At 41.6% G+C, this 13766-nt stretch overlaps 1 protein-coding gene across 1 annotated transcript in view; it reads right to left on the bottom strand.

The window, feature by feature from the left end:
- CPA6 (carboxypeptidase A6) overlaps nucleotides 1-13766 on the bottom strand; it is an 84686-nt gene that overhangs the window by 36286 nt on the left and 34634 nt on the right. Inside the window, exon 2 of the mRNA XM_075415252.1 lies at nucleotides 9367-9442. Coding sequence (XP_075271367.1) covers nucleotides 9367-9442 — 76 coding nt within the window. The remainder of the gene's footprint in view (nucleotides 1-9366; nucleotides 9443-13766) is intronic.

Genomic DNA, 13766 nt, shown 5'->3' with positions numbered 1-13766 from the left:
TAAAAAGACTTGGGTGCTGAGCTAAGAGAATTCAGAATTTCTTCCAAAATTAAAAATTATGCAAATAATTTTGCAAGAAGACAGTCATGTCTTTGGTATAATCCTGTGTATCACAAATGGTGTACACAAAGCTCTATTGCCCTGCCAAGACAGAAACCAGAGCAAGGAGTTATTTTGTCACTAGTTCCAGGGTTTCCTCCAGCTCATTCTGTGCCTGTGGAAAGTGAGCCTGAGAAGAAAGGAGTCTCCTTGCTTTTCCCCAGGAACACTCACGGCTGCATAAATCCCAAACTCCTCTCTTTCCTTTAAGTCACTGAAAGAAATCCCCAACTTCTTTAGACCACAGGGCTTAGCCTAGCTCATGCTTTGTAATTAAAGCCATTTCCTCAGACAGTAGCCTCCAGTTGTTCCTCTCTACCCTTTCATAAACCAGTGTTTCATTTCTTCTTCTATTTAGCCTGAAAGGAAGATGCTTAGCACTCTCATCAGGTCTGCAATCGTGTATCGATCGAAAGCAGTGATTGATGCTCGTCATTGAAAATAACTAGAATAACTCTGCAATAATATGCATTTAGTATCTGGACAAAATTGTTTATATGATTTAACTGTGTTATACCCCATGAAGACAGCAATTTTGTTATGCTTTTTTACCTAGGAGTTCCAGTTTCTACACATATTGAGCAGTATACAGCAATTCATGTGCCAAAGCTGGCCTTGTCCTTAACATCACTATGTAGAGATTTCTGGAGAAATGCTGTCAACTGTAAAGTTCAGCATATCATTATTGTTATGATGCCATCAGTTGAAGTGGTTTGGCATATCTGAGCCTCTTGTAAAAGGGGATGTGCAGTCAGTAACGCAAGCAGCTCTTTGCTCATGGGCTCTATCGGCGTGTCAAGGGCTCTCTCAGGATGTATGGGTTTTCCATTTACATCCATATGCTCGTGTATAGACACATAAACACCCCAAGCAGTCCTGAAACTCATTAGATATGTTTTCAATTAGAAATATGAAGGTAGAGAAAAGAAGCAGAAACTGCTCTAGTCTCACTGATGTTGTCAGAGATCTGCCTATTGGAGGCTTCATCACACACCACACAAGAAACAGTCACATGTACGTATGTACACAAATGCCTCTTGCATGCACATATATATTGTGCAACAGAATTTCAGGCTTCTGTTGCTACATTTGCAAAGAACGAAAGAAGGAAGAATGACTCTTGTTGACTCTGACACCGGTGGATAATTATAGCTGTGCTGTAATTCACCTGGAAAGAGTAGAACTGCTCCTCTCTAATGTCTTCACCCTTGCAAATGGTTTCAGGATCAGGACTGATTTCATCCTCACTTGCTCCTGCCAATTAAGGAATTTAATTGACAGTTCTGCCTGCAAATCTCCTTCAGCTGCCCTTTATGTGCAGCAGAATGGTCCAGTGGCAATTAAGTGTGGGATTTTTGGTGCTTTCTAGAAGGACTTACAAGCTAGTCCTAGTTGCTGGTGCAAAGTAATTTAAGTTTCTGACTGAGCACACTAGACAGTTAATTGGCTCTAACTTTTCAATATTTATTTGCTTTTCAGTGAGGCTGGTAAGAAGAATTGTGCCAATAAATTGGGATTGATTTGCGGGATTGCAGCAGCCATAACACTGGCAGGAACAGAACGCAAACAATGCACAGCTTGAAGTTTTGAGTTTTGCAGATCTTTGTGGAACTATAATACAGTAATGGTCTTGCCACTCTACTTACACCGGTATAATTTTATACAGGGCTCTACGCTGCAGAAAAGAACTCGTAGGCTATTTCTCAAGAGAGTCACTGAGGAAAAACTCATACACAATTACACAGTAACTGAGTATCTGTTCTTACAAGTACAGATGCCACTGGGCTAAGTATATTTGAAAGATGTGAAACAGTCTTTAACAGACTTATTAAAAAAACCCAGCCAAAACCCTATTTTGTTGTTTCTTATTAAACTATTCATGGCTTGGTTCATTTTGTAGTTGTTGCTGCACTGCATGAGAAATGGAATAGTAAGCCCTGGGTCTGATCCTGCTTCCATTGGGGCTGTGCTGATGACTTTGTTGACCTCTGACTCAGGCTTCCTCACCAGTAAAAAAGGGAAGCAGATTCCTCCCACCTCAGTAAGCCCAGGCTCTCTGTGTCTTGTGAGAACAACACACTCACTGCCTGGGCTCTCCTGTTCTATCTTGCATCTTCCTAATAAAGTTTTCCTGGAATAACATTTTCCTTCCGAGCCTGGCAAGTGGTTTACAGACACATATTCTGATATATACCGATGAATAACCTCTGTTGTCACCTGGTGTTCCCTGTGTATCTGAAATATTCTATGCATATCTGACTGGAACCCTAACTATGAATTAGGGCAAAATCTGGACTGATGACTGCAGCATCTGGCTATATAGATATATTTGCTTTATGTGCAAAGTAAAATGCACACAGCCCTGGCTACTGAGCTAGTTCTTTCCTTCTGCAAAGTAGGAATAGCTCCATTTGGGCTGACAGGCTTTCTTGCTGCATTTTCAGATGGGCTTTTGTTCTCTGAAGCCTTTTTCAGCATTTGCCTGTGGAGCTGTAAACTATCAGATTTACAGCCAAGTGATCCTTTTCCCCTACGAGATATTTTTCTGATTCCCTGAACTGCAATGACAGGATCAATTCAAGGATTACAATGGGTAAGCAGCTGCTGTAGGGGCTAGAAAACAAACAAAAGGGAATAGAGTTGTGGCTTCAAGGCCTGCTAGGCTGGCTCCTCCCAAAGTTAAAGAAGTGCCTGGCTGTGTCCAGGAATTTCTTTTGTAAAAGCTACTGAAAAATGAGTGGTCTAACCCTATTATGCCAGGAATGTTCACAGAGCAGTAGCTCCTTTGCTACCTATACAAACAGCCCCAATCCCAGTTGGGCGTATGTGATAAAAAGTGCTTGTGGACCACCGATGGAGTAGAAGTTATCAGTCAAGGCTCAAATGAAGTAATGCTTCAAAAATAAAGCTTACAAAGGAAAATTCCAGAGCAGATAAACAGAATCTGCTGGATCTGAGGACCCAGACAAATCCTGGTTTCTTGGCAAAGCACTTGGGAGTGTGACATTTGTTTCTGTCGGTCAAGTTCAACCAAATTAAAACCATGAAAGGGCTCATAAACCAGCAACAGCCTCCTCAAATTGTCTCCTAAACAAGAAAGAGCTGGAGACAACAGCCAGTCAGTGGAGAGGTGTATGAGGCAGAGGGACAATGGATGGACAAGAGGAGCCCTGGGGGACAGAGAGTGGGTGGTTCTGTAATACTCAGGTCACTGTGGTACTATCATCCTAAATATTTCTCTTTTGTTTGTTGATTACTGTAATAATTTGCAAACGATTAGTGGAAAACCGTGAACCTGCAGAAAGGTACTCCTGGTCTTAACTGGGTCTGGAGCAAAGATTTGTACTGTATCTATAAAAAGAGATAGTATTTATAAGAGCAAAGGACTGCAGCAGAACATCCAAAATTTAAGATCGGTGCCTGTGATCGCATTACAGCAGCAGCCAATCCAAAAATGTGACAGTGATCTATAGCTAGAACAATAAATAACTCCATGTGTTTGCACATCAATCGCTAAAGAATTTTTCTATCATCACGAGCATATGAAAATGCTCCTTAATACTGCTATGCAACATACTTTTCATCTTACGTGGAAGGTGAATGAGGAGCTCCACCATCATTTACACCTGTCATACTCACCGTCATACCTGCTCTAGTGGTCTTTGGGTCACAGGGACTGTGCAAAAGGCATTCAAAGGTGTGGGGTGGTGCTGTCGGTGGGCAGCACATTTACCAGGCTCTTATTTTTCTTCCCCACAGAAACTGAAAGAAGCTTGATGTAGGAACATGCTGGAGACAAGAGATACACACCGCTGTATACCTACTGATGGCATCTCCCAGCTGCTACTACCCTTGTCACTTAGTGAAAACCAGGAACTGGCACCTCTTGCCTGGAAAAAGAGCACGACCCTCTGTTCCCCACCTGGCTCACTGCTTACGACCTCAGACACGTGTTGTCCTAAGAAGCAGCTGCATATATGGCAGTGCAGGATGCGTAAGAGCTTTTGGAGAACCTGCTCTGGAGAGGTGGTGGTACTGTGGTCCTGGGAGGCGGAATGGCACAGGGGGCACAGGGCACCCTGCTCAGCCCAGCTGGGGCAAGTGCGGTCAGGGCCGGAGCCACCTCCTGCTGATCTGCAGGCTGGGATGGTGGCCCGTCTGACTCAGTACATTTAGGCTTCCTCTTTGCTTCGTTACTGTGGATGCGTTTATTGGTTGAATACATGCAAGTTTAAGCAACTTTACAGAACTCACAGCTGACATTTTGATCTGTAAGGCTGGCTATTTTTACTGGCAGTGCAGGTCTACATGCTATGTTCACCCCATCAGGGAAAAAAGCAATATTTTGTCACCTAGAAGTTAATAGAACCAGCCAATGAGGGAATCAATTTATAATAATGATTAATAACAAAGCACTGTGGGCAATGGAGCTACAGACCAAAACTAATTTGTGGAAATTACTCAGCAAGTGATTATGACTAATGTGATTTGCCTTTGGGCAATTCATGGACCAGAAGTTAAATGTGTGGAATGAAACATTCATTACCCATTATTCACTCGCTATAGTCAGTGGCATTTGTACTGTAGCAGAGCCTATGCGCTTCAGGCAGGTTTCAGGGGTTTATTATACTAAGCATTATATGGACTTTTTTTTCCTTAAAAAAAAAAAGGGACAAATATCCCTCCTAAGGAACTTCAGATGCTAAGTTTAAAAAGTTTGAAGGGACGGCAGCTGTAAAGTTGTATGAGTTAACCTTCAGCTCAAGTATCAGTAGAAAAGCAGTCCTGTCTGAGATCAAAAGGTTTCCATGTGGACTAAAGCCCCTGAGTAGTCATCCAGCTTCTGCAAGTTTTGTCACTTGCGCTGTGAACAGACTGCCACTGCTGCCTAAGTTAGTTACTGGGGACATATTCTAAGATACTTCAAATACATCAAGACATTACAGCCAATTCCAAGCCGATCCTTCAAGGATGTCTCAGGGTAGGTTTCTGTAAATACACAGTCAAGAAAGGACTCCTTCTGTGTCTGATCCTCTTCCCAAAACCGATGGACTTTGCAGCCTGCAGACTTCTATGGCATTGGCTTTAGAATGGCAAAAGGCAAAGCTCTCCCCACTTCTTTCCCCACTGCCTGGGTGTTTCTTTCTGAAAGAAAGCAGCTAGAGCAGACTGTAAATGACAAAATCTACTCAGGAAAAATCAGTGGTAAGGCCAATCATTAAGAAAGAGGCAGATAAAACAACATGAGTGAAAAGATACATTGCCACTCTATCCAGTGCCTGTTTATTTTCTTCCTGATTGTTTTCCCTTTGTCCAAATCAGTGGGTGATAAGAAGGGGTATCTTTGCATTTGCTTTATTCTCTGCCTGACACCGAGATACACTGCTTTGTAATAGGATCATTTTCTCAGACTCAGATCAGATTCTCATTTTCAGGATCATTTTCTCAAACTTTTTTGTGATAAAGCCCTTCAGAAGGATGTCCTCATTTGAACTGGACAGAGATGAGTTTTTCTTTTAATTCTTTGGTTTATGATAGGCCAGTGGGAAAGGCTAAGTGACTCTGCCTTACAATTGTAGATTTTAAAGACAGAAGGAAATGGCTGGAATAAACACAGAACACCATGAACCTGTCATAAAGCTCCCCCCACCTGAAACAGTGAGGAGGGAGCCTGGGACAGGAGGGATTGTCTTCTCTTTCCCTCGCCAGCATAGATAGTCTGTTGTATGCAAGGAAATCCTGCAACAAGAATACAATCCATTTGTGCAGTATCTACTCCACGTGTTTGCAACATCTTGAGCATTTATTCAAAACATTTAAGCTGTGCATGGATCACACTGGGGGCAAACCAGGCTCCCCAAACTTGACTTTCACACTGCTATTTTTGTGTTGGGGCACTAATCCTGACATCACTAGAGAGCATAACTTTTGGTACCTTTGAAATATACCTCACTTCTAACAGGCTAGCTTGCCAGGGCAGACAAACATATGGCTGAATTTAAACCCAAGTGCAGATATACTTCTCACTTCAAGAACAAAAATGATGTAACTTTTATTTTCACTGGCTGTTCTTGTTCTTCTAATACTGACAATGGTGGAGAATACTATCAGGCCATATCATAACTCAGGCTGAAGTCTTCAAATGGCTTTAAATAAAACGCTAATGTTCTTCAGTAGACCAACTATTTGCAGTTAGTCCCAAAATACTCTCTCTGAAGAAAAAAAGTGAAATTGGTGCTACTTGATGGTTATTTATGTACAAAACTGTTGTGTCTTGAAAAGATCCTGGTTCCAGCTTTGTTTTTCCCTTGAGGAAGAGAACATGTGAGTAATATGACAGGTTGGTATCGATTTACTGCTTAAACCAAAATGGAATCAAAGGAGATGTGTCTTTGACCAGTTCTGGTTTCCTGACTCTAAAATGTAAAAATTCAAAAAGCAGTACTTGTAATTATATCAATTTGTATATCTCTGTTGACCCCCTGTTTATATCTCTGTTTTTTGTCAGGCATACTGTCTTAAGACAGCAACAGGACTGTATCTGGGCTTTGTTTGTAGCTTATTTTGCACTATTGGGGTTTTTTGGTGCACTGTCGTCTATTCCTCCTGAGCACATTATCAACATTGTGCTTAAAGACTCCAGTTTAAAAAAATGAACGGTAAGTCCGCTGTCGGTTGAGTTTCGAACCCTGGAAGTCTGGGGGCAGGGGAAGGACAGGGGAGACTGACATGGAGACTTCAACAATTGCACAACTCTAAATTCATGGTTCTTCAGAGGGACTGATGACTTGCAGCCACTACTGACTTTGGCTGGTGTTGTGAGCACTTGGCTCTTCCGAGAAGTGCTATTGTCGATCCACTTTTTCATGAGCGAAAAACTTGATTTTTTTGTTTTTTTAAGATAATGATAAATTAATGTTAAACATATCCATTGCTTGTTAGTCCCCCAGGTGTCTCTTTCTGTCTGCCCCCATGTAGATGGGCAGTGAAGCAGCTGCAGATGGAAGAGCCCCAAGAGCTGAAACGCAGCCAAACCCAGGCTGTTTTCACGAAACTGCGTGTCAATACTCACTCTCTTTTTTCAATCTTCCCTTTAACCTCCTCTGCTTACTACCTCATCAAAATCAATCACAATGCAGTTTGCCAAAATTTTATTATCCTTCTCTCAGAGTTACAGCATGCAATTATTTATTTAAGTTTCCACTGCTCCCACTTCGATGGAATTGGGTGAAGGAATCTCTTTCTGGGAGCTTAAGGGAGCTCTGTAATGAGAAACACTTGTAGGAAGGTGAGTAACCCTTTGCTTTGCAGGATTTGCAATATGAGGAGAAAGGAAAAAACACATGTGCTCCCTCTTTATGTTCCAGCATCCAGGGGGAAGAAATTAATGCAAAAACCAGCTTCCACATGTATTTCTTGGGTTTATGGTTAGATTTTTTTTCCCTAATTGGGAATAAAACAATTATCCTTTTTGGAGTATTACAGTAACATTACAGCTGAGGGCCAGGCCCTCAGTAAGCACTGCAGAACAAATATAAGACAATTTTCTTTAGACAGTTGGGCATTACAGTACAAAGCACTATAACACATAGCATTGAGACACAGCCTCTGTTGAACATTGAAATTCCTCATGCAACGTGTGCACCGGTTGGATGCCTTGAGAACGGGCTTTACAAAAGGTAGCATCTCAAGTGGGGAACTAACTGAACATATTGTTACAAAATGCAGAGGTGATGAAGAGAGCTTCAGCCTTTCTACTTACAGCTAGGAAGACATCAACATCTTGACTGCTGGAGTATTTGCAGCAGTGAGCCTTCTTCTGGGCCGAGGTACCTAAGGTAGCTGTGTCCTCTTTCTTAAAAAATAGTAGCAAGAAAGCTTCGTCATAACTGAAAGATGGAATGCTTTTCAGGAAGGTGTAAGAGCTCTTCCAAGATCTTCATTTTGTTTGATTTGGTATGCCGACTGAGATTTGATTTACTTGTATCCCAGGTGTTAACGATTGGACTAGAAAATTACATGCACTAGAACATCATGTATTCTTTGCCTCAGTGAGAACACATCACTTACGTGAGGTTTCAACAAGGGAGATAGAGATACACCACAGACTGCGTAATAGTTTGCTGGAGTTGAAGGCAGTGAGCAGCCCAGAGGTTCTGCACGTGGTCCCAACACTTTGGTACCACTGGTGTTCTGCTGTGACCCAAAACTCTATGTCACAGGACTGCCAAAGTTCCCAACGTGTTCCTTTGCCTATGTCCATACAGCTCTTTTCAGACAGACACAAACGAAGGCTTGAGTTCGTGGTGCCAAATGACTTTAGCTTGTGCCCACGCTGCCTGTAAGGCTGCCCATCAAACTCCTTTACCTTCATCAGTATGAGGAGAAGTCAACTGTTGCCTGCCGGGCTCGAGCAGAGTCTGAGCTAACACGGGTGAAGAGGCAGAGCCTGGGACTCGTGCTCAACTCCCAGAACAAACTCGACATAGTGATGAAGTCATTACTTCCCTAGTTCTGCTTTTGTTAGGTGGTGTTTTGGAGACTATTAACGAGGTTTGTCCCTCCCCCAGTACCTGAGGGCAGTGCATGTGCACGGAGCAGTCCTTTTCAGGCTGTGGCAGCGGCCAGAGACCTGGCTTACAGGGGCTCCTCATCCTCCCCTGAGATAATGGGCCACACTGCTGTGGAAAGACTGCCTGTGCCTTTGTTAGCTCTGCTAGCAAAGCAGCATGCTCCAGAGCAGTCTTGTGCTGCGATGCGCTGCTACAGCGGCACCATTGCTTTTCATTTATATCAGCAGGAAAAGGCTGGGAAGAAAGTTTTTTGGCTTGCTTGTCTTGTAGACACTCTCTCAACTGCCTCTAGAAAATTATTCTGCCAGAGAGATTCTCAAACTGAAGCCACTTCCTTTTTCCTGTTCCTGTGTGTTTTCACATCTTGAATTAACTCAGTGTTTTAAATAAAACCATCAGCCAGAAAACGAAATGTGCAACTATGTGTGCTAGCAAGAAGTGGAAGACCGAAAAAAGCAAATCTGCAAGTGTGGCACCTATATTAAGGCAATAAGTGTTTCTTCTTAAAATTGTCAGGCATGATGAATCTAATTCCTACGCTGTTTTATTGGGAAATTAGGAATTTAATGGGCAAAGGCTGCTTTCCAGAGTATAAAATAGCTTGAAGTAAAGTGCCAAATGAAAGGCATGTCAGTTAACCCACTACAGTCTTCAACAAAGATCAGAAAAAGAAGATGAAAATAATCAAACTCACCTTAAGCCTGTTCAATGCAGCCTTCAGGATCTGGGTTTCCCTCTCGCTCTCAGGAACAACTCGTATGACTTTATCACTGCCAATAACAGAACATTGAATTGACACTTTAAGGCTCTTTGCAGCAGCACAATGCAACAGTGAACAGGTTCAGATAGCCACCGTACTTGTGCTCTTTTTCAGCATCTGCAAAATGTCGGGTGGACTGGAGCTCTGTTTCAAAACTTGCTCCCTGGATTACGCATTTCCATGGAAATGATTCACTCTTTGCAGATCAGGGTGTCAGCTTGACCCTCCATTTCTATGTAAATGCTTTTGTTCATTCTTTCTAATTTAAATCATTCAGGCTGACATCATCCCTGTTGAGTATCTGCCTCAGATCAAAACAACTATTTTTTTTGCCAAAACAAATAATCGGTTTCTGAGGACAAGACTAGGTAAGATACATTGCCTTTGTATGTTTAAACATTTAATGGGCTTTGAAGATTCCAGTGTTCTCATGCGTTGAAGAGGAGACTTGCCTTTAGAAGAGAGGTGACCAGATCAGGGGCATGCCTTTTGCTTCATCCATTAAAGATTGCACAAATTTTGTGAAGTGGATAGCTGTTCATATATGCTCAGAAGATTCTAGATAATAGCAGCTCATTTTATGCACTTTCTTTAGGAGATCTCAATGAACATAATTTTGCAAACAGGAAACAAGATACTGAATAGCTGTCCATTCAATGATCACCATCCATGTCATGAACTATGGGACGCTGGAGACCATATAAAATACAGCAGGTGATCATGTAACTCAGACATCATCATCATAATTCATACACGAGAGGGCTGAAATAAATTTGTGTTGCTAATGCTAATTCCTGCATTCTGCTACATTCTGCGTTTTTGAATTTGCACTGTTGATAATCAATATTTCTCCTCTTCCAATAGACCTTGTAGGTCATGCATATCTTTATTCCTACAGCTCCATCCACTAGCCAGAACTCCTTTTATGAACTTTCTTTATCTCCAGTTTCCTCACTATGTGGGAAGTTTATGCGGTAGAGTTTCCCTTGACACTGAGAGAAGTTTGTCCCTTAAATGTATTGTGAACTCTCCTACTTTCCTAAAGCTTCTGAGTCCACCCAGAATATATCTGGCCAACTAGAAGCAACACTGGTGAGCGTGCATCTGCCGGCCTCACTGTCTTAGGAAGGCTCCCAATCTGCTGCTCTTCTCAGCAAGCAGGCACCACATCTTGCCTTTGGTGTAGTGCACCTACAGCTCCGGTAGGACTCACGTTTCTTGCAAGAATCCTTAATGCATATAGAGGTAAGCATTAAATATTGTCAGTAAGTGGTTCAGAAGAATGGTTGTTGGGTTCAGTACTACTAATAAATACTGAATTCTGAAATGGCTTACTCCACCTTTTGCTGGCAGCCATTTTCCCTTTCCCCATTCTTCTTTAGTCTTTTCTCTCTGGTCAACATCTTCTCCCCTTGGTTAGACTTTGATCCTTGTTTCTGTCTGAGCTCTTCAGTTTTGGTTCTTACCCTTGCTGAGCCTTCCCTGTAGACAGGTTCCAAGCCTTATAACTCCTAAGTCTTCCAATAGCTTCATGGCCTTAAAGTTTTTGGTCCAGTTAAGACTCCACGTTAAGGCTGCAATAACACTGATGTACCCAGAGATGTGGACCTCAGTCCATTCTGCTTGACTGCTGTTGACCTCGCTTGACAAATGGTCTATGCCTAAGAAGGAAGATTTCTGAAAATAGTCTTGTTATAATCGTCAGGTTTAAATTTTAGGGGAAACTAGTATGCTTCCAAGCCAAGTTTAACCTCCTTTATAGGAACTTACACAGAAAGGAATAAGCATCTTAGAGTACTACAACGGCTGTATCTTTTGAAGGAAAATAGATGTTTTTAATTCTTTCCCATTACTCATTTCTTTCAGAGGATTAAATTGCTGTTAAGAAGGAAATGAGTAAAAAGAAGTAATGATTGCCCAGGACCTGTGAAGGTGAAGTAACTAATAAAGATTCATTGAACATTTCTGGAAGGATTGGGACAACCGACACATAAAAACAGATTTTAATGAAATAAGTAGCTAAGCATGTGTTACGCAGCTGTGATGGAATTTTGAAGGAACAGATACCACTTAGGTATGGTCTTGAATTAATACACATCGCTCTAAACTGTCTTGGCTTAGATCAGTAACTCTGTCGTTTCCACTCTGATGAAAGACCTGCCTTCAAGAGGAAAATATTGATGCTGTGACAGATTGATCACTTGACATATTTTTGGAAAATGCTGCAAGCTGTGGCTGGGTCTGTTGCTGGAGAGCTTATAGCAAGCAGTTTAGCATACCTGGTACGGTTAGTATTTTATGAACAGACAGTTAAGCCATTACGACAAGTCAGTTTCATTTTTTGTGCATGCAAGATGCAGGAATACACTGGATTCCTGAGAACTATCTGCCAACACTCACTTTTGTACGCTAGCCAGCCAGTGGATAATCATAGAATCATAGAATGTTTTGGGTTGGAAGGGACCTTTAGAGGCCATCTAGCCCAATCGCTCTGCAATGAGCAAGGACATCTATCACTACATCAGGTTGCTCAGAGCTCCGTCCAACCTGACCTTGACTGTTTCCAGGGATGGGGCATCTACCACCTCTCTGGGCAACCAATTCCAGTGTTTCACCACCCTCATTATAAAAAATGTCTGGTCTAAATCTACCCTCTTTTAGTGTAAAATCATTACCCCTTGTCCTATTGCAACAGGCTCTGCTAAACAGTTTGTCCCTATCTTTCTTGTCAGCTCCCTTTAAGTACTGAAAGGCTGCAAGAAGGTCTCCCCGCAGTCTTCTCTTCTCCAGGCTGAGCAACCCCAACTCTCTCAGCCTTTCCTTTTAGGAGAGGTAATCATTATATGTTCTTCAGAAAAGCACAGTTACCAAAATACGGCTTTACTCCTAATATCTACCAGTCAAAGAACATAGTCCTAAGGTTTTGTTATTTTTTAGCTTTACTACTTACATTTCACACTAAAGAAATCAAACAATTACCTTAAACACTACACAATATCCACTGAATTTAGTGTAGAAATGCAACAGCCTACACAGTATTTAAGAGCCAATAAAAAATCTACCAGATCCATGGACTAATGTGGCTGAGAAATGGCATCTGTACCCCAAACACTCAGAACCACGCCCTGGTGAGGTCCCCTGCCATCCCTCATGTCTAGCTGTTGATCTTCTTTCTACGCAAGTGATCATGTACACATCTAGGGGAAGTTGTGTTGCCTGCAGACATGTGCCAGCACTCTGCTGATTTATGCAGGCAAGGTTATTTTTCTAACCATAATGTCCCTAAACTTTTTTTAAAGTATATTTTTTAAAAATTTCTAAACAAACAGGCAGGTGCCATATATTTTGTAGACATTAATATAGACCTTTACATCCACCGGGACAAACTTTCAGTTTAAACCTAGCAATTAGGCTAATGGAATACAAAGCTAGGACTTACTGAGATCACTTGAATTTTGTGTAAACACAGTTGAAAGCCTTTGCAAAGAGTAATACACATGCTTTATGAAATGAACTGACCATATGTAAGTGGTAAGCAAAGAGTAGAAGCCGACCCCTGGTGTCCCCAGGGACAGCCTTGTATCTGAGAAAAATGGCTAGCAATGACTTGCAATAAGTTTTGGTTTTTTGATTCATTATCACCTTATATTTGCAAGAACAGCGTGAAAAATGACACAGCCGCTTTTGAAACACAGAATATACTACCTGGGCCTGGGAAGGGTGATATTCCCTGCCACCCATGGGGACTAAAACCTATTGGTTTATTTCTTTGGCTTTTTTCATTTACTTTTTTTCCATTTACTTCATAGTTTTACTCATCTATGAAGAGACCAGATGGATTCAATGAAACCATTCTGCAGCACATATACAACTTCTTTACTGGTGGGATTAGCAGTTCTCTTTCATGAAACTTTCCTCCTGAAGTCACATGGCATGAACTGCATTTATGTAAATTCTTCATTTCCTTCAGGAAAATCCTTCTTATTGTTTTATTTTCCTGACTAATGTGAACCTTAATTAGCTCTCTCCTCTCCCATGGAATTCAATAAAAGTATGTTTACAAAGGCTTTACAAATATTTTAAACACAGTTTGAGGAATGAAATGTTATAAATCAAATACCTACAGAAAAAATTGGAAAGAAAATAAATCCCCACTTACAAGCATCCATTCCTAATGGTAGAGGAGGGATTATAGCTCTTGAGAACGAGCTGCCATAGCTGCTGCACTTAAGTGGTTTACTAAGGCTTGGCAACTAGTTACACATCTGAAAAAAGCTACAGCATCAAAGACTCTTGTCAATTCCCAATATGCCACCAGATATCATTTGTGATGA

Source organism: Opisthocomus hoazin, chromosome 3 (genome assembly GCF_030867145.1).
Source record: "Opisthocomus hoazin isolate bOpiHoa1 chromosome 3, bOpiHoa1.hap1, whole genome shotgun sequence".
Lineage (NCBI taxonomy): Eukaryota > Metazoa > Chordata > Aves > Opisthocomiformes > Opisthocomidae > Opisthocomus > Opisthocomus hoazin.
Note: the sequence above shows the minus strand (reverse complement) of the source record. Positions and strands in the feature narration are given on the sequence as shown.